The 24,780-nt window shown below is 49.8% G+C and overlaps 2 protein-coding genes across 5 annotated transcripts; both read left to right on the top strand.

Annotated features, from left to right (window-relative positions):
- The first annotated feature begins 1,582 nt into the window (after positions 1 to 1,582).
- On the top strand, positions 1,583 to 12,616 carry IL37 (interleukin 37). 2 transcript variants are annotated; one of them, XM_072951476.1, is made up of 6 exons: positions 1,583 to 1,777; positions 3,944 to 4,056; positions 5,158 to 5,220; positions 7,568 to 7,687; positions 8,049 to 8,191; positions 8,419 to 12,616. In XM_072951476.1, exons 2-6 carry the CDS (start codon positions 3,975 to 3,977, stop codon positions 8,707 to 8,709), a joined length of 699 nt encoding a protein of 232 aa, XP_072807577.1. In that variant the 5' UTR covers positions 1,583 to 1,777; positions 3,944 to 3,974; the 3' UTR covers positions 8,710 to 12,616. The 2 variants fall into 2 exon arrangements, with proteins under 2 accessions (XP_072807577.1, XP_031547936.2); XM_031692076.2 differs by having other exon boundaries at positions 1,589 to 1,777; positions 3,925 to 4,056.
- A 5,105-nt stretch (positions 12,617 to 17,721) lies between these two features.
- IL36G (interleukin 36 gamma) lies at positions 17,722 to 24,780 on the top strand. Of its 3 annotated transcripts, none has more exons than XM_072951477.1 (5): positions 17,722 to 17,757; positions 19,782 to 19,849; positions 20,313 to 20,420; positions 21,339 to 21,478; positions 24,045 to 24,780. In XM_072951477.1, the coding sequence occupies exons 3-5, from the start codon at positions 20,315 to 20,317 to the stop codon at positions 24,276 to 24,278; spliced, it is 480 nt and encodes a 159-aa protein (XP_072807578.1). In that variant the 5' UTR covers positions 17,722 to 17,757; positions 19,782 to 19,849; positions 20,313 to 20,314; the 3' UTR covers positions 24,279 to 24,780. The 3 variants fall into 3 exon arrangements, with proteins under 3 accessions (XP_072807578.1, XP_006203973.3, XP_072807579.1); XM_006203911.4 differs by lacking the exon at positions 17,722 to 17,757 and adding an exon at positions 18,745 to 19,349; XM_072951478.1 differs by lacking the exons at positions 17,722 to 17,757; positions 20,313 to 20,420 and adding an exon at positions 18,745 to 19,349.

Consider the following 24,780-nt stretch of genomic DNA (forward strand, 5'->3'; position numbering starts at 1 on the left):
GACATAACCCGTAAGACAAGTAGGCTGATGTTTGGAAAAAGGCCAGAGATGGGATTAGGTTTCCCAAGTGAAACCGAAGGGTGAGTGAGCAGACAAGCAGCCTTCAGGTGTCCTCAGGCCAGCCGCCCACCTGGGCTACTGGGTGGAGATACGAGAGTGAAGCACTCTCAGGGGTAGCCCTTGGCTCGCATTTCGCTTCCCCGTGTTGGGGCTCCCTGGGGCAGGACCTCTGCCAGTCGACTTCATATCCATCCCAGCACGGCCCCTCCCCACCCGTGTCCACGTCCCTCGCCCTGAGAGCAATGCTGGGCTGCGCCCGCACTGGCTTTCTCCCTCATTCCAGAACCCAGCACAACAGAAGTGCTTGCAGTAACCCCCACCCGCCTTCCTAGAAGGCGATTGAGTGACTTTTGGGACTTGTTTTATCTTTATGTCATCTTTTCCTTCATCACTCTCATCTCCATCCCAAAGGTTTATCAAGAAATTCTCCAAATAGAGACTTCTCCTTATTAGAAATGCAACAGACGAATTAGGGCTTTATTTTGGCTGTTAAGAGAATAACATCTTTTTCCATGTCTTTAGACAAATAATGAAATACCTTGCAGAAATTAAAGATAGTGTAAAAATGTATTGATGAAATAACATTCAAGATATCATATGGAGTAGAACGGCAGGACACTTGCTAAGCAGGAAAGACACGATATAAAATAATGTGCCGACCATATTCCGCAACCACAAGACTTGAAGAAGAGACCCTAGTCTGTAACCACACGTAAGAGATGGAGCCCCCACATGCTCAGAAAGGCCCGAGAGCGTGTCCTGTGCTGCCCGTAATTACATACGCGATGGTGGGTATGTTTGCCGAACCTCTAAGGCTGCACTGCGTTTTGTCTGGGAAGCAGGGAGGCCAGCACCCACCTGCAGGATCACCCGGGGGTTAGGTGAGATAAAGCAAGTAGTGGACTTAGCCCACACCCTGCGCAGCGAGAACACCGAGGGTGACTCCAGTGGTTGTCGCCGTTGTCCCTGGGTTGTGATGCCGGTAGCGGTGGCCCAGAAGCTACTATCTGAATTGGCTTTGTGGATTTTCCTCTGTCTTGACCAGGTTTTTGGTACTGGGAGGCACAATCACACAGAGGAACTGATGAGCAGACGCAACGCAACATGCAAGAAGTTGCAAGTGAATAACCAACGGGCTGTAGAGAGAAGCCTGTCCTTGGTGGACTTGCTCAAGGACGGTCCCGTGGGGGTGCTCTGCACGTCATCACTGAAGAAGAGAGGACAGAAGAGGTGGCGGGAGGTGTCAGTGACATTCTGGAGTGCATTGGAAGGACAGATGAAAGAAGGACATTTTTCTTTGGGATGTGGGGACCCCACCTGCCTGAACGGCATGAGGACGGGGACTTCCCTGTACCTCCAAGGCCCCCTGCCTGACCTGGACCCTGTCTCCTCTTTCCTACGCTGTCACTGTCAGACTGGACTGGCAGCCACACAGTCTGTCTCAAGTGCTGTGAAATGTGTTGACTGGATGTGCACAGTCCTTGGCAGAGTGACACTGCCCACGGGAATTCTTTGTATCCTTGGTATGGAAGATGGCAGGCAATGGGCGATGACTGATCACCTAAGATACCATCAGTTATTGGCTAGAGGAATGCTGCTGTTGCATTTGCATCTTCGCTTCCAAACTATTATTCAGTCTCAGCCCCTCCAGAGCAGACAACAACAGAGCTCCAGGAGCGTAAGACAGAGCCGCAGACCTCAGGGATAACTGCCCCAGGTGAGTGGTCCTCACCCCCAACTCAGGAAGCCATGTGACGCAGATAGGGACACAGAGCAGCAACTGGCACCTGCCTTGCTGTTTCCCCATCAGAAACACACCCCGCTGTGGATCTCCTGAATTTCTAAATATTACCTCTGAGATCGGCCCAGACCACGCTGCTCTTAGCTCCAGCAGCAGCCCGATGTCTCCTAGCAGAGCTTCTGCCAATAAGCGGGCATTGCTCCAGGGCCAGGCAGACCCTGCCAACCCTGATATTGCCAGCCTCTCCTCTGGAGACTGAAAAGACTGATTTCAGAGTCTAGAAAGTTCTGGTCTGCGGAAAGAGGTCTTGGAACACAATATTTTGAGTGGTCTTGGGTGGAGGGAGATGGGTCTCAATGGCCAAAAGCACTCCTCCTTCAAGAAGCTCTGGGAAGCCACCCACATTTATCTTGATATGGGCGGCAAATTCCATAAGCTGCTCACAGGGACATCCGCAGGTCCTCCAGCCTGTGGGCATCATTCTGGCCTCCGGCAGCATCTTCATGGATTTGGGTACCTATGTTTCTGTCTCTTGTTCTGATGTCCTCTGGCTGCCAAATTCTCTGCCTTCGCAGGTGCCACCAATCCTCCGTGTCCGTTGCCCTGTCCCCCAGACTGCAGGGGCAGGCGTGCTTTGTGGGTTTAGGGGATGCAGCCAAACAGCAAACAACTTAAGATCAAATGGTAGATATCGATGCCCTTGAAGATCCAGCGCGTCTCCCCGCCCTGCCCCGAGCTGCCCGGCGGTCTTCCTCTCCTTCTGCCCACTCTCCCTGCTGCCAATCCTGGGGCTCTTCCTTGTCATTTTTACTTTTTGCAAAACCATGTAGGTTCCTTGGGCCTCTCTCCTGAGCCATTCTCAAAGGTTTGGGTTTCCACATACAGGGTCTACCTCTGCAGCCTGGGAAGTGCTGTGATCCTTGACAAGCCACTTACCTTCAGGATTCTCATCTGTAAAGTGGGAATAACCGTTTGTGCCCACTTCCCTCGCTCTGTTGTCCTGAACTGCTGTTGGGGGAAGTTCTCCGTGAAGCGAGTGGGCTGTGATCTGTACGAATGGAGGGTGTTGGAAACCTCTCTCCTCCAAGCCTTTTCAGCGTCCTGTGTCAGCCCCGCCCCAAGCCATCGGGAGCTGAACCTCCTGGGACCTTTGGAGGCTCAGTTGTCCATGACAAGAGGCTGCAAAGAAACTGCCTTTCTTTGCCACGATTAGACTATATCAGGGGGTTAGCAACCTTTCTCTTCTCTTTTCTTTTCTTCTCTTTTCACTAAAAACACTTTTAATGGAGGTCCTGAGGATGGTATTCTGACATCTATCAGTCATTTTTCCTAATATTTCTCAGTATCAGCATTTATATTCAGTTTATATTGGAAGAGCTACAGGTAAAATAAACTAACTTTACTTAAAAAACAAACAAACAACCTCGTGCCTGCTACGCGTGAGCTCTACCACTGAGCTTTACCCACCCCTCCGTCCCCACCGTTGGCAACTTTTTTCTAAGAAGGGGGGGGCAGTAAGCAGTAGAGGCGTGGCTGGCCAGGTGACCTGTCTTTTATTCACTCATCTCTGCTGTTGTGGAGAACAGCCACTGACAACATGTAAACACAGGCGTGGCTGGGTTCCAGTAAAGCTATTTAGAAACAGGCGGTGGGACAGATTTGGCCTGTGGGCTGTAGGTTGCCAGTCCCAGGATTAGAACAATATACTTTGAGTTTTCTATTTTGTCTTTTTATCCCTTTGCCGGGGTGGGGGGAGGGGTGGTGGTGGTGAGATAATTTTGTTTGTTTGTTTATCTAAATATTTATTTTAGTGGCAGCACTGGGGATTAAACCCAGGACCTCATGCATGCTAGGCATGCACTCTACCACAGAGCTAGACCCTGCTCCCTAGTTTGTTTTGCTAAAATGTTAAGATCCATAAAAGTGAGATCGTGATCCACAGTTTGGTAAACATTGTTCTGGAGGGGCAGGCATCAGTGGAGGACTGGTAGAAGAGGACGGTCCAGCTCTGGAGGCCTTCCAAGCAGAGAGCAAGGTCTGCAGTCTGTTTGGCACTAGGGGTGTCCAGCCAGGTCTCCTGGGGTCAGCAGATGCCATAACCAGTCTCCTTCCTGTCCACTCAGGTCCTCTCCTTCATCCCAGGTTCCTGTTGAGTCATTTCATCACGTTGAAAATGTCCTTTTTGGAGGAGAACCCAGGCGTGACTTTGGACTCTGAAGACCAGGAAAGAGATGATCCTCAGTGCTTCTCAGAAGGTGAGATTCTTAAAAATATCCACCCCAGGGCCCAAGAGTAACTCCCGAAGCAGGACCTTGTGAGATACTGTGCCCAGACCCAGTTCCTCACTGTTGACCGTGCATGGTAAGTGAGCTTTGAGAACTTCTCTGGAAAATGAATTAGAGAGAAATCCTTGAGGGGTGAATGAAGCTTTGCCACGGGTGTCCAGGTGTAGTACGTGGTAGAGAAACAGATCATCTTCATCCAAAGATTCGGGGCTTTGAAGTCCTGACTCACCAGCTGGATGGTTTTGAATCCTCCAAATGCATCTCTTTCCTTCCAACTGACCTACAGGGAGGAGAAGGCCCTGCGGACAAGGGGTCCTCTAGGGCTGGGTTGGAAAAATGACCCCTGCTCAGGGCTTCTGAGTGGTCCCTGCACTTGGGCATTGGCTCAAGGGGGACAATGAGGACCCAATGGCCCATTTGACCAGAATGATGATCTAATGCGTGGAGTTCAAGAGGCCAAATCCCTGAGCTGTCAGCTCATGCGCCACCCCACCTCCCCCAGCAAGGTGCAGCCCCCCTGCGTCTCGGAAGCGCAGACTGTCAGATCTCCAGGGACAGGGGAGGATGAGGCCTGGAGTGGAGCGACGCGGAATTGTCTACGACAGCCTGGCAGTAGCAAAGCCAAGACTGGGTAGAACCTTTGCCCCAGAGCACAGGGTTTGGGTTTTCTTCCTCCACAATTCTGCGTGCTGTCAATGTGCAAAAGTGGTGTGGTGACAACCAGGTGTTTCATTCAGGCATTGCTCTCACTGAACGTTTTACGGGGGCAGAATCTTCCAGATTATTCTCAAAGTAAAACAGGCAAGGTGCACGACGCCCCTTGAATGAACGCAATGCAGATGTGGCCACTAAGGAGGTGCTCTAGGGAGTTCTGCCTTCAGACACCAAGTTAGCTCTGTTTTATCTCCATTTCCCGCCATTTTTGACCAGGGAAGCTGTTTCTGATGTCATGACGGTTTCTGTGCTTCAGTGTTTCTCAAAACACACAAGAAAGAAGTAAGGCAGTAAAGGGCCCCGGATGCTCCTGAGAATTCCAACTGCAGGTGCTAACCTCACTGTCTCTGATCCCAGATCCCGCCAGAGATGCCCTGGAGCTGGGCCCCAGCGTCACCTCCGTGAGCTCTTCCCACTCAAGTAAGGCTCTCCAGGGAACTGGTGAGGTGGGGAGGGCTGGGGACGGGGTGGGGGATGGGCCACTGGGCTCTCTTAGGGGAGGGGGACAGTCAGAGGCTGGGGACACCTAAGGGCGCTGGGACCCGGCTGAAGCATTACCTTTAGAAGCAAATCTCAGGAGGGTCAGTCAGGTGGGCCTCTGCTTTTCCAGAGAGGTGCAAGTAACAACGCCTGCTGAGGGCACAGGAGGAGAAAGGTTTTGAGCCTGGAAACCTTCCAGGGTTTTTTTTCTGACTGACCGTTGCCACGAGGCTGGCAGCCCGGCCTGCCCCACAGTGCTTATAAAAACCAGAAATGTGGCCAGCAGGGGGCGCACAGGAACCCACACCACTGAGCACCGTGGTGGCCCCTCTGAGCTAGAACCCTTCTCACAGGCTACCACGTGAAGCTTACGGCACCCCATGGGAAAATAGTTAACATCACCACTTTTCAGGGCAGAAACTGAAGAAGAGAGGGAGGTTACCTGTCCCAGGTGACACAGACGGTATGTGACAGATGCTGGAATTTGAAGTCACTATAACATCTGTCTGCCCAGGTCAGGTGGAAGGTCTCCAGTGCACCTCTACAGTGGTCCTGAGAAGGACTTGGAATCAGAAAAGATGGGCAAGAACACCAGTGCAGAGGACACTGCGCTGGCCTGAGAAGGAGGTGATGAGGGCCTGATAGGAGGGAACCAGAGGTAAAAGGGGAGAACGGATTTAAGAAATGTTTAAAGATGTACAGTGGTAGTGGTGGAAATGAGGCCTCTTAAAAATAGCATGCGTGGGTCTCAACCTGGACCAACCGAATCAGAATCTCAGGGATGTGGGGCCCAGGCACCCATGGGCTTAAAACATCACCCACCAGCTGATTTCCAGTGTAGAGCCAAGACTGAGAGCCGCTGCCTTGGATGGTGACCCCCAAAGGGTGGTCCTCAGACCATCTGTATCAGCAGCACCTGGGCGTCTAGAAAGGCAGGGTCTGTAGGTGTGGTTAATGTTCGAGAAGCTGGAAGGCTTAGAGCTAATCTAGTTAATGACTCTGAATCAACACGCATCCGTCCGTGAACTCAGGAGTCTGGGGCCCGGAAGAGCTGCGGAGGAGAGTCTGATGTGAGCGGAGCTGAGGACCACCGGTCTCCTCTGGCCCCGCTGTAGGGCTTCGTAGGATCTTGCTGGGGCCGGTCATCCATGCCATCAGCGCTGAGCGTCTTCGATGCTTCGGGCTCTAGGCGGGGGCTGAGGAGGATTACGGGCAAGTCAGGCAGAGGACCTGCTCCCTGGGGGTTACAGCACCACAGGGACATGAGACAAGGATGCCGACACGTGTGCTGCACGGATGGGTGCAAAGAGCTGTGCAGCCCAGAGAGGAGGCCGGCCCATGCAGAGGGGCCAAGGAGGGCTTCAGGGAGGAGGTGGCAGGGGAGTCAGCAGAAGCTCCCCCCCGTCTCACGCAGGAGGCGGCCAGGAGGACATTCCGAGCTGAGAGTCCAGTCAGAGAGGCTTTGTGTTGATTGCAGAGAATGAGACCTTAGATTTCATCTCTTGTGGTAATCGCCTACGGAAGATAATTCAGTTACAGAACCAGCCGGTGCAGTGGTTACTGTGTCATCCCATCGGGCATTGTTATCACTCGTCCATGGTGGTCACTGGCCCACACGCGGGCTCCTGCCCTTCAGCAAACAAGGGCCTGAGCGCCTCTCTGAGGGGCGGGTCACCTGCCCAGTCAGAGGCCCAGTAGGGAAGGCTCCCTGTGTGGCCCCACCTCTAGGCAGGAATGGCCAGAAGGCGCCCCCAGGAGCCGGGCCCTGGGAAGCCGCCTGACCACCGTTGTGGCTGATCCTGCCTGTTAGCGAGGTTCCTCCAGGGCCAGGCGCGAGCCCTGCAGCTTTTCGTGGGAGGCCGGCAGTGCCAGCTCAGTCTCGCACGGTGCTGGGCTCCCGGGGGCTTCTGGCCTCCGCCTCTCACTCCTCGCTCTGCCACTGTCCCTTCACCGACCCAGCCACCCCCCCACCCCATTTCACAGATGAGGACATGGAGGTCTGGAGAGATTCAGGAACGTCTAAGTCCTAAAGTAGTAGTGACAGAGCTTGGATTTGAGCCCATGTGTCTAAGTGGGGGCCCACGTGCTTACATACACACGAAATTGCTTATCTGGAGCGAGGCAGAAGGCCTAGGGCGGAAGCGATCCCCCGGGGGCTACGGTAGCCGAGCCTGCAGGCGGAGGGGAGGGCTGAGGCTGGGACCACCGGCAGTGGGCCAGGAAGGATTGAGTTTTGTGTTCTCAGTGTGAAATGTTGAAGTGTTGATAACTGGTTGATTTGATCCAGGTCCAAGAGTGAAGGCCAAAGTTCCGGAGAAATTCAGTATCCATGACGGGGATCACAAAGTCCTGGTCCTGGACTCTGGGACGCTCAGAGCTGTTCCATATAAAACCTACGTTCTCCCAGGTGACTCTCAGTCGTGGTCGGGCTTTCCGTCCCCGCGGTCAGGGTGAGGCCTTCCTCTGCGGGGCCCAGCTCAGGCTGCCCCACGCCTGCAGCTCCGGCCGGTGGGAGGCAGCAGGGCGGAGGAGCCCAGCGGCCACCAGGGCCACTAGGAATTCGATGGCTAGTCTGTAACGATGACCAGATCCAACAGAGGTCTTTCTGGAAAGTTTCTCCTGAAAGAAGAGGCAGCTTGAAGCAGAATGAACAAGGGGACTTTGACTCAGAGCCAAGGGGAGGGACTGACACATCATGCAGACAAGAGAGAGAGAGTCTTTTTCCCTGCGCTGAGGACCACCCCATTTTTCTGACTGTCTTTTTCCAGAGACCTTCTTTGTACTTGCCTCCCACGTGGGCTCACCTTATGAGAAGAAAGGAAGCCCCATTTTCCTGGCCGTCTCTAAAGGAGAGCTGTGTCTCTGCTGCGAGAAGGACAAAGGGCAGCTCCAGCCATCCCTGCTGCTGAAGGTGAGTGTTTCAGCTTGGTTTCCTTGACCCTCGGCCAGGGTCTTCAATGCCTGTCACGCTCCACACATTCTCATCTCGGTCAGCGTAACAGGAGCACCCACCTTTCCACAAACTTTGCGTGGAAGGGTCTCCTGCCCTCCTCTTTGGCTCTGTGCCCCAAGAGCACATAGGCTGGGTTTTCTCAGTCTCAAAGCCCGTGGCATCTAATTAACCCTTTCACCTTCTAGAAGAAGACACTTTCTGACTTGGATGCCCAGAAGGAACCAGAATGTCAGTCCTTCACCTTTTATAGGGCTAAGGTGGGCTCCAAGAACACGCTGGAGTCAGCTGCCCACCCTGGATGGTTTGTTTGCACCTCCTGCAATGCCTGGGAACCTGTTGGAATGACAAAGATTCGAGGGAGAAAGAAACACACTGAGTTCTCATTTCACCCAGTTTGGAAAGCTGAAATGAGCCCCAGTGAGGTCAGCGAGTGCACAACTGCCCCATCAGAAGCCTTCCTGTCCTTAAGTCCTTAACTCCTGCCCAGGGTGGAGGAACACGGAAGCTGCTCACTAAACTCATCTGTTTCTTACTAGTACTTTGGGAATTTGTGTCTTTAGGTCTTAGAAAGAAGGCTTGCTTTGTTGTAGAGTTCTTAGATGAAATAAAGCTCTGCCTGTGTGCGACTTCTGCTGAACCATCAGCCATCCATAGGCAGTGTCGGATGGCATGATCGAGCCAGGTGGTCGGAACTTGCGACAGGAAGGAGCAGCTGCGATAATACTGTGCCCCAAAGTTAGCGTTCCTCCTGGGGCTGGACAGGCACTTGGGCCGGGGGGGTGCTGAAGTCCACGGAATGGTTTAGTCTGTGTCTAGGGCACAGTGTGACAGGAAGAAAATCAGAAAGTGACCATCCGGCCAGGTGGAAAAGGGTGGAGTGGGTCCCAGATAAGGAATGGGGCGACCCGAGGTGTGGGAGATGCACAGACACAAGGAATCTGGGTCAGGTGGCAGCCGGGGGACCAGGTGAGCAACCAGTCGGCTTCTGGGAGGCCTGCCCACGAGGGCCAGGTGCCTGCCCCTAGCTGGCTCAGATCCCAGTGAAGAGTGAGAGGAGGGGCTGGCCGACCAGAAACCCACGGCTGGAAGCAGAGCAGGGGAGGGGAGCCTTGGAAGTGCCTGCTTATGGCTCCTCAGTTCCAAGTGACAATAGCTGAGTCAGGCTTCCCGAAGCAGAAAGCACATCAAACAGACAGGAACGTACTAGAAGGATTTGGGGGCATGCTCGTTTGTCATTGCGGCTGTCACAAATCAGCACACACTAGTGGTTAAAACAAGGCAGTTTCTTACTTTGCCTTTCTGGAGGTCAGTCTGAAATGGGCCTCACTGGGCTAAATTCAAAGTGTAGCCAGTGCTGCGTTCCTTTGGAACCTCAAGGGGAAAACTGATTTGATTCCCTTGCTTTTCTGGCCTCGAGCGAGGGGTCACCTGCATTCCTTGGCTCATGGCCCCTTCCTCCATCTTCAAAGTCGGCAAGGGCTGGTGGAGTCTTTCTCCGGAGAACCCCCCCCCCCACCTTCCTCTCTCACTTGTTAAGAACCCTTGTGATGGCATTGGGCCCATCCCAGTAACCCAGGATAATTCCCATCTCAAGACCCTTAATTTAACCACGTCTGCAAAGTCCCTTTTGCCGCTGAAGGTACGTATCTTCCGAGGATCCAGGTAGGATGTGGACATCTGTGGGAGCATCACTCTGCTTAGCACATGAAGGCTGTGCTTAGAAGCCAGAGTCGGACATTTCCAGCAGGTCCAAAATCACAAGAGCCAGGGAGGTTTTGGCCCCACCATCTAGATGGGTAAGGAAAAGGTTCAGATTCCAAGGAGAGCGTGGGACCCCCTGCTTCAGCTCACGCATCTACTCCTCGGTCAGTCAATGGCAGCACCCTTTGATCAACATCCCTGCGAGACACTCAGCTTGGTGACATGGAGCAAATTGCTGTGATGCACTAGCAGGTCGCGTGGGCTTCCTGTGAGGCTCCACCAAGACCACAGACGAGGGCGCCCCCACCTGGCAGAAGCACAGGATTCCTGCGCGCTGTTGGCTTTCCTGTTGGAAAGCTCAGGGGTGGCTCTGGTGCTCACGTGGGTGTTCCACCCACTTAAAAACTGTGAGCCGTTCCCTGTCGCAGCACTACCAACCCCCCTGCTTACCTGGCCTGATTTTTCTGTCCTTCTAATGTACCGTATAATTTGCTTATTTCTTAGGTTTAATGTTTGCCTCCTCTGCTAGGATGTAAGCTCCATGAGTGTCCTCTTCTCCGATGCATCGCAAGAACCTACCATAACACCCGGCACTTGTAGACACTCAGTAAGGTTTTTATGAATGAAGGAGGGAGGAAGAAAGAGCACAGGGAGGAAGGGAGAAAGGCAGAGAGAGAGGGAAGGGCTGTTATTTAAATGATGCTCTTCTTCCTGCCACAGCTAATAGGACTTCCCCTGCAAAGCAGATGCATCTTTGAAAACGTGTATAAATCCAGTGCAGGTGTTTTGGGTTTTATTTTCCTAACTGTCATTGTAATCATGGGTTTGGGGGTTCAGCGAAAAGGTTTTGGCCCTTACATATTACACCCCAGAATCCCAGTGTATTCCCTTCCGAGGGTGGCTGGAATAGAGTAAAACCACGAAGCAGCTTAAAGCAACCGAAATTTATCCTCTTACAGTCCCAGAGGTGAGAAGTGTGAGATCAAGATGTTGGCAGGACGGGCTCCTTCGAGGGCTCTGACGGAGAATCTGTTCTGAGCCTCTTCCAGCTTCCGGCTTTGTTGGCCATCCTTGGCGTCCCTTGGCTTGTAGATACATCATTCCACCTCCATTGTCACATGACCTTCTTCTCCCTGTGTCTCTGTGTCTTCATAAGGCCTTCTCTGTGTGTCAGTCTCCAAATTTCCCTCTTTTTTCAAGGACATCAGTTACATTGGATTAGGACACATCCTAAGAAGTTTATCTTGACTTGGTTACATCTGTAAAGACCCCATTTCCAACTAACGTGACATTCATAGGTATTGGGGGTTAAGACTTTAATGTATCTTTCTTTGGGGGGGACACAATTCAACCCATAGCACCCAACATTTCAGCTGTTCACCTCAAGGAATTCTCTACGCCTGTAAAAGGATGATCCGAGGGCAAGAACTCATGCAGAAGCGCCCCAACCAGGGGGTCCTCTCCCCAGCTGATCACTTCCCCCACCCCCATCCGAGATCCTGGGCAGGACAAGGGGGGAGAGGGAAAGAGGGAGGCTGTCTTGGGAATGGAAAGAGAAGACTCTAATCCGTCCTGCATCCTGCTTGGGAGGGAGTTACCCAGCAGAGCGTTAACAGACAGCCTTAGGAGTGGTGCACCCCAGGCATTTTTGATCCCGGTTACCCCGATGAATTAAACAAAATTGAGGACATATCTTGAAACGTAGACAATAGCACTTAATGAAGCTGACATAAAATTAGAAAATTTACAAGGGCTAAATAAATTAGAAACCAACATTTAGTTTCTTCTAACATTCCAAAGGGCTGTCTCACGCCGCCTCCTCGCTCCATCCCAGTGTCTGCAGGCACACCCCTAGTGACGTTCAACCAGTTCTCGGTCGTTGTGGGGCAGGGGGACTGGGAGGGAGCTCTGATAACACAGCTCTTGTTGGTTTTCACTATGTAACGACTCCCAGCAGAACCAACTTCAATGACATGCAGTCGCAGGACTACAGTCAAGAGGAGATGCTCACGTGGGCTCTTCTAAGCTGGGGTGCACTGGCTCCAGCACGCCGTGGCACCCATTTAAGATCTTCATTTTAGAACCAGGATTGGTTGGCAAATCATAGTCTGCAGGCCAGATCCAGCTCCCTGCCTGTGTTGTAGAGCTTGCTAACACAGCCATGCTCACGGGTTGTCTAGGGCAGCCTTCCCGCTACAATAGAACATGTGACACTGTTGTCACCAAGCTCATGAAATACACTGTTTCTTGTTTTGCATTTGTAGACACTTAGGAAGTTCCATTCATCTTACAAGGTGTCCATGAAGTTTGTGTCCTGCTCTTGCCTGTGATAACCTCCCATGCAAATGAGCCTTATAAGCTACGGAAGAGAATTATTTGGAACATGGCTCTAAATAGGAGATAATTATTATTATGTTTGTTAAAAAAACAAGACAGCAGGCCCCAAATGGAGTCGCTTATGCTATGCCCCCTATCACCAAACTGAGACTTAACTTAATTACAGTTCCCAGCTCTCCCAGAAAAGGAAACTTAACCCAGTCACTTAGGAATTGCCTGGTCAGAACTAGCTAGGAACATTAGCCATCCCCTAAAGGAAAGTAACTTTGCGATAACAAATCTAGTTTTTTTTGCCTAGTAAAACTTCCTTGTTCCCGCTCCCTTTTTACTATAAAAGTCTTTCATTTGTAGGTCTCCTCAGAGCTCCTTTCTGTCTGCTAGACTGGATGCTGCCCGATTCGAATGGACTTTTACTCAAATAAACTCTTAAAACTGTTAATAAGCTTCAGTTTATCTTTTAATATTTTAAAAGAGTTGGTTACAAAGTGTTTTTCCCCACAAGTATGATTTATGAATCTAATAACTTTCTAGTTTTAATTAGCTGTTGTGCACTCTGCTGCCCAGAAAATAAATAATGCATGAAAACTAAATCTGTTGCATTTTGCAGAGATGTTAGGCCTTTATGACTTTATACCGTCACATTTTCATAAGTTTTGGTCAAAATTTACTTCAGTAAAAAATAGTTTCAAAATAAGTTTCATCGAAAAAATTTTAAAAATTAAGCATGCAACAAGGAAATAAGTTGTACTAATATAAAAAATTTCATGTATTCAATAACTAAAAATGTGACTTTCACAAATCCTTCAGTCACATAAAAACAATTCTAAAATCTCCACTTTACAGGTACAACGACTAAAACCTCACTTTAGTTAGTTAACTAGATTTAATTATGTTAAACTATTTATTTTTGAATTTATCACTGAAATACCATCAGCAAACAGATTTTGGCAAAATAATATTAAGAATAATATTAAAAGTCGATAATAAATATACGTGGATGTGTGAATTGGGATGCAGAGTAAAATCTATTTCAAACCGCAGGTTGCATTAAAATAAAAAATTTGAAAACCGCAGTTCTGAACTTGTGACAAAGGTCCTGCCTTCAGGCGCCACGCGGAGCTCGGAGCTCCAGCATCTCCAAGCCCAGGGTGTGGCCTCCAGAGGTGGTGCCTCCAGACACGTCATTCGGTGTCACGGCGCCCTCTGCTGGTCAGAGAAGGCACAGCTCTGCCGGTAGCTCAGCCAGGGCCCAGCTGGAAGCCCGGACGGTGTTTCAGGGTGACCACAAAGGTGGCCTCTGGATTCCCTGGCGGCCATGCCCTCTCTGTAGCAGCATCCAGGAGGGGGAAGGGGCTTAGGATGGCTCTTTAAGGGGTTTGTGCTGAACCAAACCTTTGCGTTCGCGAAGCTAAGGTGAGATGGAGGTGGCGAGGAGGTACACAGGGTGAGCTTATGGAGGGACCTGGAGTCTCACTCTAGAGCCTGGACTTGCTGAGGACGGCGCAGAGGGTTTTACTCTGGGGAGTGAATTGTAGAGGGGTTTCTTGGCTAGAGTGAGCCGGCAGCTTGCAGCAGGTTGCACCTTGAGGTGGGCGGGCAGTTATGGGCTGGAATCCAGGTGGTAAGTGGTACCCCTGAGCTTCAGGTGGTCATGCCTGTGCCTCTACCTGCTCCGCGCCTGTAAGACTGACCTCGGGGGCTGCTTCAGCGGTCTCTGGTCCTCTGTCTCCGGGTTGGACTCAGGCAATGGGAGATCAGAGGGAGGGATGAGAGGTTGGTTAGCATACAACCATCCCACCCCACCGCCAGGGGCCAATTGGCAGCACTATGTTCCAATAAAAAAGACCACAGCTGGAATCTCTTTGTATAGCTGTCCCCCGAGGTCCCCTTGCCCTTCCTCCTCCGGAGGGTGACGTGGATTCTAGCTGTCAGCAGCTTCACCATCTTTTGTTGTTTTCTGGGGTCCCGCTCACTTTTGTAAATAATCCCTTTGATCGGATTCTCCCCTTGTGCACCTTTTGAGCTCTCTCCCTTGCTAGGGGTTGATCTGTGCTAGAGTTTGAACTTTATGGTCGGGGCAATAGGGAGTCATTGAAGGTTTTAGAGAGGGCAGTGACAAGAGCAGATGTGTATTCTGGAAAAATCTGACCAAAGTGAGCAGAACTGCGAGGGTTTGAGGCCACAGACCATTAACAGACAGTAGCAGGAACCCAGGGGATAAACCAGGACCTGGAAGCCTAGTGTTGGGTCAGGGAATGGGAGAGGGAAGCCACGCCATTAAATGAGCATGTCAGTTGCACATATTACTTGGTAGTTCACTCTAAAAAGCCAGAAATTTAATGTATATATATATATATTTATTTTTTTTAGGGTTGACTTTGCTGTGGGAAAGACGACATTCTTTTTCTTTCTAACTGAGCATGCAATTCTGATCATCACAGGCAAAATTATCTTACAGACTGGAAGGAACCTAGCCTTAAGTATGAACATCAGTTCAGAGAAAATTTTTAAAATACTGATCCTTGTTGACATCATAGCACTATCAGATCAGCAACCCTGGTCCTGCACTACTTCTAGGCTTCCAATCATGTGATCTAGAAAATATTTTTTATTGTTTTAGCCACTTTGAATTGGATTTTTCCAGCTTTTGCAGCTTGAAAGTAGCTTAACCAATAGATCACCCTAAGTAGAATTGATGAGTCAAAGGGTAGACACATTTTAGATTTCTGAGCAATTGCTTTCCAAAAAAAGGTGTGCTGATTCACATATCCATCCATGCAATAAGTGAATCTGTTTCCTCATACCATTGACTATTATCTTTAATTTTTTTTAAATTGAAGTACCATCAGTTACAATGTGTCAATTTCTGGTACGGAGCATAATGTCCCAGTCTCGCATATGCATACATATATTCATTTTCATATCCTAGTATCTTTTTAGTTTGTGCCTTCCTGGTGGGTGGAAACTGAATCTCATTATTGCTTTGATTTGCATCTTACTAATCACGAGTATGGTTAACTCTAATTACCTCTAATTATAGGATATTTACATTTTCTTCTCAGTTAAATTTTTTTTACATCAATCGCTCATTTCCTATAGAATTATTTGCATTTTTCTCATTGATGAATGGGAACTATTTAAAAATTTTGGATATTAGTTATTAGCCTGTTAGTCATGTTGCAAATATTTTCTCCCAGGTATCTTATCTTTTAACTTTCTTCCGTGGTATGTTTGGTCCAAGTTTGCCCCAAATTCTAAAATTTTGAGAATGTTCAGCTTATCATCTTTGTGTTCATGGCTTTTGCATTTTGTGTGATGTGGATTGTTGGGTGAAGGCTGAAAGTGCTCTGTCATCTGGCGCTTTGACCAGGAATTTCAAACTTCTGGCTTTTAACCTACAACCTCTCCTTAAATGTTGTACCGCAAGCTGTCCAATTAGGCATTAGCTGTTTGTGGTTTTTTTTGCTGTTGTTGCCCGTAAGTGTCCAACTTGGTCAATGGCAATTTTAAATTTAGAGAGATATACCTTTATGTTGGTTCTGAGTGATTGAATCTTTTTGTCATAATGCCTTTAACGTTTCTATTTATTTCTGCCATTTTGGTGAGTATTTTGGGGGAGGTTTTTGTTCATTTCGCCTTCATTTTCACATGAGGGAGGGGAAGCTGTTAAACAGCGTGTTGGTCCATCTCCTACAGGCTGGGGTTTCATGAAGAAACCAGCTTCAGGGAGATGTGAGGGGTCAGCCTCCAGGGAGGCGAGTCTTAGACACTGGGCTTGGGCCGCCTGGAGGACACAGGTTTGGGCACGTTCAAGTGCATCATCCTACACGTGCTGGGTAAGGCCTGGGCTGCAGAGGCTGCCCTGGGGGTTTCCTTGGCGTTTCTTTCAAATCTGTTGGAGTGAAATGGCTCCGTGCTGTTCTTTGCGGTTTATGATACACATCCTGTTGCCCCATTAGTTTAACCAAGGTGAGTGCCAGGTTTGTTTTTTTTTTTCCCTAGTAACAACGCCCAGGGCAGACTGCCAGCCCTGACTGGAAGTGGCTTGTGCTGGGACCTGCGCTGCAGTGGCTTTAGCCCTTTTTGGAGCCCAAACGGAGCCGGTGAGCACTGTAGCAGAGAGCCCTGGATTAAGCCTCGTTCTGCTATTAATCTGATTCTGTGTATTTGTCAGCTTTTGGGGCCAGATCATCTCTACTGCTTCAAGGTCCTTTCTGTTTAATTAATTGTGATTGTCAGCTTGGTTACATGAATAAGTCACTGTGGAGACTGTGCACCTGTGAACAGATCTAGAGATTCCAGTAGTGATGGATGACTGAACTGTCTTCCTCTTGCTGGTTTCCATTGATTCCCTCAACTTAAGATCGTAGGCATATTAAGTGAGCAAACGGGCAGGCCTTGGTACCAAGCAAGCGTGGATGCTGACAACTTAGAGCTTGGAAATTGGAATCTGGGCTTAGTGATCTCAAAAATATGTGCATGTCTAGGATGTTTGGCTTTATGAACACTTACTTGAATTCAGTTCCAGCCGCACTGAACCGTGTGCATAACTTTTGTTGTTCTAGGTGACAGTGAAACATTCATGGAAAGAATCTGGCATACTGGGTTATGTTTACATAGCAGAACTGCCTTCTTTACTTTTTATGACCAGCACGAAAATTGATAGTCTTCTCAAATACAGCTGAGGTATCATGTAATCGTCCATTCTGCTCCAAGACAAGTTCTGGTCCGTTTCTTCAGTCGGTGGGCTCTCTGCTCTGCAATTATCCACCCCAAAGGGTCAGTTCTTCCTTCTTATCAACATCACTCCTATTCGCTCTAATTTCTCTGATCCTCATTCACACCAGAGTTTAAACTGGGGACTTCAGAATGGATGCTGCTTGCTGAGAATTCTGGGAGTGCTGGATTCTCTGAATGTTGGGAAGCTGGGAAAGGTCAGGATCAAGTGGAACAAGAGGCTGAGGCTAAGCAGGACACACATCACCATGACACGTGGGGTTTTCAAGCCTTCACCTGGGCATGGAAAATTCAAGCTATACCCAAAGGCTTTTGAGTCAATGAAAATATAGCTCTCAGGGTGATGTTCTTTGGGCCCTCTGAACATCACTGGGGCTGACCCCTCATCTCCACCTTCGTGGTTCATGCACCCAGCAGACTACACTCTCTTTTCAGAATCTGGGAATCATGTTTGGGAGAGGAACGCCTCCTGCGTTCGAAGCGTCGATCCTCCAAGCTTCCTCCTTTGAGCTCCTAGGTTCTTTTGTCCCCTCTTGACTCCTTCCTGCATTTGGTACTATCTGGGGTACTTCGGCAGCTCCTTTTGACTCTTTGGCCTTCTAACATGAGTGTAACCCATTTCTTGTGTTCAGTTTCCTTTGTTTGCAATTCCTTGTGTGTGTTCTGCTTTCCAGACTGGATCCTGATTGGAACAGAGACCTAGGGAATTGGGGGGCCAGATGGTGAGGACTTTTAGATGCTGTATTGTGGTAAGCATCCCAAGAAAAGGGATATGTTGACTGATGGAGAAACTCTTCAACCGGGTAGAGGGGACTCAAGAGGTAACGCTGGCTGACCCTAGCTTTGAACAGAAGTTTGTCTGAATTCATGACCACACTCTCTCTCCTAGGATAGCAGATAAACTGGAAACCAAAAGTGATGGGACTGGGGTCTCAACAGGAAAAGCTCGTGTTCCTCTAACTCCCAAAAGGAGATGGGGGTGAGAGGTTGAGCAAGGAGACTCTTTTCAGGGTTGGGAAGAGGGGCTCATGGAGCTGCTTGCCTAGAAGCTTCTGTCATATTCTTTGCACTTTTTCTTTTCCAGCTAGAGAGATGACTTTGAAGCTGTAGTAGGCTGCTAGTTTGTTTTCTTCCTTTTTTTTAAATGTCTTTTTTCCAACAGTAATTATTTTTAAATTTTTATTTAATTAATTAATTTTTGGGGGGGTAATTAGGTGTACTTTGTTTTTCCATGGGAGCACTGGGGATCGAACCCAGGACCTCGTGCATGCTAGGCATGTGCTCTACCACTGAGCGCTACCCTCCCCCCAGCCTGTCTTCTGAAATTCACTTTAGTCAAGTTAACCTGTGTCCTGGAAAATTTTTTCACGTGACCTCAACAGATAGGACTGGGGTGTGTGTGTGTGTGTGTAACAAACATGCAGAAAAATAACTGTTACCATTTATTAAGAACCTACGAATGTCCTGCATTATCAGAGCAGAGGATGAGGGATGGGCTGGCATCCAGGGCTCAGTTTTTAGACAAATCACTGCCTACCTCTTTAGTCCTCAGGCAGCTCTGGGGTCCACTGTATTTTGGGGGCACCAGGGACCCAGATGGCCTCAGTTACAGGTGTGCTGCCCAATATCTGCAGCTTCCAAGGAGATGGAGGTGCATCTCTGAGGGCCAAAAGAGTGTGTGTGTGGGGGGGGTTGGGGGCTTCTAGCCTAACCCTCCTTTCAGGGGTGACCGGAGATGGAAGTGCTGGGCGGGCAGGAATGCCCTTTGGCTCCTGCCTGAGCACACATAATTTTGCAGTCCCAGGACTCTCTTAGTGGGACTGCAGCGGGCAAATTTCTGGCCCCAGAGGATGGATTCCCTTTGCTTAAATCTTGCATTTCCATTCTTAGCCTCAGAGTGACATGGCAGGAGAACTGAGTCCTGGGGAAGTCCCTCAGCCTCCCCTTCCTGAAAAACCCAGGGTTTGTTATTAACCGTGTCGGTGAGACTTGACTTGCACTTACGTCTCAGAGAGCCCAGACAGGTCACACTCATGCTGATGCTGCAGTTTCTTTATCTGAGCCTCCCGGAATCTCCTGGCAGGAAGACCTGGCAATTTTTTTCAGGTCATAAGATTGTCACGCCCCATTGAGGAAGCTAGCACCTCCCTGTGAACTCAGATAAATACCGTCCGCTCTGGAGCCATCAGCGCTCTTGGTTGCTGCTGGAGCTGTGATTCGGTTCCTTGCACTTTTGATAAAAGTCCTTGACAGCTGATAGCCGGACGGTCCTCGACTCTCAAACCTGCTGTCTTTCTCATGCTCCGCGGCTTAGTGGAAGGATGAAAACACGCCGGGCTGGGTCCGTGTCCTGTCCTGTGTGGGGCTGCTGCTGCTTACTGGGGAGTTCCTGGGATCCTGGCTCTGCTGCCCTGGCACGGATCCCTCCCCTGCTTCCAGGCAGAAGAATTTGCCAGCGGGAGTGGGGAGGGCTGCTGGGAGAAGGGGACACAGGCATCAGGGAGCTGGGGGCTATGTGAGGTCAAAAGTCATCTGGGGGGATACTGTCCCCGGCTGGAGCTCTGGGTGGAGGAAAATTCTGCTTGATATCCTCTCCCTAAGGCTGGTTGCCTTGAAGTTTTGCCCCAGGAGGTGGTTCAGGTCTTCTGACTAGGGCTCGGCATCGGGCCAGACTTCAGCTCCCTGTCTAGAATAAGGACCTTAGGAACCAGTGTCCTGGGAAGGGTTTGGAGATGTCTCCTGAGGCTCAGATCTTCTATCCCTGTCCCCACAGGTACCAAAACAACCCCCTTAGGGTAGGCAATTGGAAAGGCTCTACCCATGGAGGACCCCATACAGAAGGTAATGTTGGGATCTGGAGGCTGGGAACACCTGCACTGTCCCTTTGGATGCCCATCTTCTCTATCCCTCCCTATATGGCACTTACCACCCAGTGCTGTCCATCTTCCACCGGACATGAGCTTTTGGGGGTGGGGACCATGGCTTGTTCACTGCTCGAGCTCCAGACCCAGCCTTGGGTCAAGCACAGCATAGGCATCAGGGAGAGTGGCTGGACCTTGAAACACGTGAGCTCCTGGGGCTGCTGGGTGACTGTCTTAGACCAGTTATGGCCCCAGGCCTCTGCACCAGAGCCCACAGCTTTATGGAAAGAGAGGCTGGGTTGATAGGTCACGTGAGACCTGCTGGTTTTGGTGTGTAAACCCTGGACCATCCTTCCTGAAAGGCCTGGATTAGATCTGTCTTCTAGCATCTGCTGAAGCAGCCTTACTCATTTTTTCTTCCGTATTCTTTTCCATTTAAACAGCAATGGATAAACCTCAGACTGTGAACATCTCTGACTTGAGTCAGCAGATGTGGGTCCTTCAGGGTCAGAGCCTCGTGACCGTCCCACGGAATGACAGGGTGGCTTCAGGTGAGAGGTTGTCGGGCAGCTGCTCCCTTGGAGGCAGCCCCTTACATTCGTGCAGCTGGAATGTTGGGACTCTGGGACGCTGGGACGCTGGGATGCTGGGACGCTGGGACGCTGGGACGCTGGGATCCTGGGATGCTGGGAAGTTGGGGTGCTGGGACGCTGGGTTGCTGGGACGCTGGGACGCTGGGATCCTGGGATGCTGGGAGGTTGGGGTGCTGGGACGCTGGGTTGCTGGGACGCTGGGACGCTGGGATCCTGGGACTCTGGGATGCTGGGAGGTTGGGGTGCTGGGACGCTGGGAGGTTGGGACACTGGTGCCTGCCTTCTTGTTAAAGTGTGGCATTACAACAGGGCCCCCCTTGAGGGGGAAGAATTCCACACCCGCTTGAGAATGGGTGTCTCCAATCAGGACAAAGAAAGCAGAGAGCGTGGAGCGCCGTCCTGTCCCCAGGACAGAGAGCTGCTCTCAGTGACCCGAAGGCCTGTCCTCAGGAAGAGGCTGGCTTGTTCTTCTGACTTCTGGTGTCCTAAGAGGACTAGTTGGTTGGAGCCCAGAGGAAGGCAGATTTCACCGTCACATTAGGCAAAAGTTGCTGGTGAGCTGAGCTCTCCAAGGATCAGAGAGGTTGCTTGCGGTTGGGGCTTCCCTCCTCCAGATGTTCAGACAGACGTGTGAGAATCTCAGGGGTAGGCTCTGCCCTCTGTTTAAGGCTTCGCGTTTGCTCCATTTCCTAGGGAGGTGATTGGTGCTTAGTGTGAAGGAACGAACGAACGAATGAATGAATATGGGGCTGGCTGTGTGGTAGGTCTGGACCAGTGGCGATTATACTCTTAAGGTCTCTTCTGGGCCTCCTGGAAGATTCTGGTCTTTCCTGACTTGCAAAGGACACTGACACCATCTCCCCTCTTATCCAATAGTCACTGCCACTATTGTCCCATGCAAGTATCCAGAGGCCCTTGAGCAAGGCAAAGGGACTCCCATTTACCTGGGAATAGAGAATCCAGAAATGTGTCTGTGTTGTGAGGACATCGGAGGACAGCCCACCCTGCAGCTGAAGGTGAGTGACTAAAAAAAATAATGTGGGAAAACCCCAGTTTTTTTCCTAGGAAGCTGATTTGTTAGGAAATCTAATTTTATAGTTAAAAGAGAAATCGTCTCCTGGTCTTAAGCATGTTTATTTCTAGCTCCTTTAGAGCCGCGTGCGTGCAACAGGCTTTTCTTTGATTTGTCCTGCCCCTCGCTAGTTAAGGACATTTGTCTTTCTTGAATATTGAGAAAAGATGTTCTCAGCCATTGTTTCTTTAAGTACATTCTCTCCTTCCTTCTGCTTTATCTCCCCTTTTGGAATTTGTATTCATCTGTCATTGGAACTTTCAGATCTCACTTTAGTATCTCACCTAATTTGTCATATTTTCTGTCCCTTGTGTGTGTGCGTGTGTTGCATTCTGGGAGAATTTCTTGGTTCCATCTCCCAGGTCACGATTACCTTTTATTCTCATCCTGTCTGCTCAATGATTCTCTTGTGTTTTCTGAACTTTTGGTCTTTGCGGTGTTACTTCTCAAGCTCTCCAGTTGGTTTTGTTTTTCTCTCTCTCTCTCTCTCTTTTTTTTTTTTATAACCGCTTGTTTGAAAAAAACCTGTTTCTTACACTTGAGCTTATTTCAGTCCAATTTAATTCAACCCCAGTCCAATTCAAGGCAGTAAATGTGTGTGTGCTCTTCCTGGCCCCCCCTCCCTGTTGTGGGCATTTGAGAACCATCAGTGCACAGAATGGCAAAGAGCTCTGCCCTCCTGGGGCTTGGATTCTGATGGGAGAAGAGACGTGGGCACAATAAGCATACAAATAGGTTGTCTTGTGATGTGTTGAAGGCGTTCTGTCTCCTGGGAACGAACAAATAGAGCAGGATGGAGAGACTGGCGGTGCCAGGAACAGCTGGGGTCCGGCTGCCCCTGTAGAGTGTGGTGGGCATTCTTGTGAAGGTGAGATTTTTACAGAGGGTAGAAGGGACCAGGGAGTTAGCCAGCAGGGGATACGGGAGAGCAAGTTCAAGGTCTAGTGAAGAAACCGACGTGGAGGAGTGAACTGAGAGGAGAGGAGGAGTTCAGGGAGAGGAAGGCAGACCATGAAGGGTATTGCCCACCTTTGTGAGCATTTTCTCTTTCAGTCGGGGTGAAATGGGAAATTATTAGAGTGCCTCGAATAGAAGAGTGACATGAATGGAGAAAGGTTTAAAAGGGATTATTTTGGCTGCTCCTTGAGAGCAGAGTATGAAGGTTGAAGGCGAAAGTCTGACCAGCGGAGGCTTTGAGGTGACCCAGATGTGATCTGATGGAGGAGGGGGAAGCAGGGAGGTAGAAAGAAAATGGTCAGATTCCAGATATATTTTGAATTGAGGCCACGGGATTTGCTGATAGAGCGAATGCGGCGTGTAATTAAGATGAGGACTGAAAAGTACATTTTCAGCCACGCAGGCAAGAGCTGGTGGGTGTAGCTTCTGCGGGCTCTGTTAGAGATTTTGGATTTTATTATTATTACAAGGAAATCATTCAAGACATTTCAGCCAGGAGGGAACACGATCTTATGTATTCAGTTATTTCAGTCTGCAGTCCACTCAACTGCTTGGCGGGAAATGGATGGTAGGAAAGGAGCAGGAGGTGGACTGGGGTTAGCTGTGTGTGGGGGAGGGTGTGCGAAGTGACTCAATTCAGGAAATATTTTGGAAATATTGTTCCCGGGCTGTGCTGCTGGCTTAGAAGTTGAGAGATCAAAGAAAGCGGTTATCAGGATGACGCCTAGGTTTCTGGCTGCCTGAGAATTGGATAGACTAACTGGAAGTTATTAACTGAATAAAGGGATCGTATGGGAGAACTCCCCCAACTCAGGGTGGGATGTGGCTGAATCATAGACCATTCCTGTGTGTCTCTCTGGAGACCTTGGACATACGTAATTGACTTAGAAACATTTCTCTTACCTAAATATAACAATATGTGAATATACATATGTATACACATACAAATACACTTCTATGTACAATATAGAAGACCTTTCCTGATTGAGCTATATATCTTGTTCTTTGGGTGCAAGTCCTTTGATCTGTTAGTCCCTCTTGTGTCTTCTTCATGTCACTGAACTTTCTCATCTGTTTGGGATTGGTCAGAGACCCATATACCCCTGACTGGGTGGCCCTTTGTCGGAAGTCGAAGGTCGGAGGTCGGAGGTCGGAGCAGTGGTTCCTGCAGGATGGGGCCCTCCCTGATGCAGTTTTGGTGAGAGGGGAGGGTCCTTGGCTTCCTGCTGCAAATGAGCATCGCCTTCATTTCCCTTGGGAGTGCCCTTAGCCTCTTGTGTGAGGAGAGCTCCAGTTTGTCGTTCAAGTGTGGCCACTGGTTTATTGGCCCTGTGTCACCTCCGCGCCATCCTCTGGATTTGAGAGTGGGGGCTGGGAAGGTGCAATTTCTCGTGTGTCCATTCTGTTGTTCCTTTGGAATGTGTTTTTTCTAGGCTTGCTCTAAGAGTTGGATAGGGTTTCTCAAACTTTGGGACGTTTACTGACCATGTACAAGGACGCTTGAACCACCCAAACAGATTCTCCTTCTTCTGGTGTCTTCTGTCCCTTTTCAGGAGCAGAAGATCATGGATCTGTACAACCAAGCCGAGCCTGTGAAGCCCTACCTCTTCTACCACACCAGGATGGGCAGGACCTCAACCTTCGAGTCCGTGGCCTTCCCCGGCTGGTTCGTCGCCTCCTCCGAGAAAGGCCAGCCCATCATCCTCACATCGGACCTGGGGACAACGCACAATACTGCCTTCAATTTAGATTTCAAGACTCAGACTCAACCTAGAGGTGGCAACTAGGTCTTAAAATATCTAGTTCTCAGCGTGTTTTCATCTGTCTTATCTCAGTGTCATTGCCCATCCGTGCTGAGAGGTGGGCTCGACTCTGTTCTCATCTTATCTTATGAGTGGAGAAGAAGTGATGACTTCGTGGCAACCAAGGAGTAGAACGTGGGCTCAGAAGCAGGAGGGAGGGGGTGATGTGAGGATCCCCTTTCAAGCCTGAGCTCTCCATCCCACAAGCCACCTGTACAAGGATGTCAGGACCGAAAAACAACAGGGTGCCCTCCTGGGGATGGTTCTGAAGACACCGCAGCGCTCGTGAACCTCACCCAAGATCCTGGGACTAGCGTGGAGCTCATCCTTGTTCTTGTTTTGTTCTGTTTCCTTCCCTAACGGGATGACGTCTTCCACATTCTTTATATGTTGCGGGTATATTGCAAGATGTGTGATACATCCTTTCAAGGGTCAGGAACTTGTAAAGAAGAATAATTCTTAATTAAATTAAATTATTTTTGTCTAA

Source organism: Vicugna pacos, chromosome 28, assembly GCF_048564905.1.
Source record: "Vicugna pacos chromosome 28, VicPac4, whole genome shotgun sequence".
Taxonomy (NCBI): Eukaryota; Metazoa; Chordata; class Mammalia; order Artiodactyla; family Camelidae; genus Vicugna; species Vicugna pacos.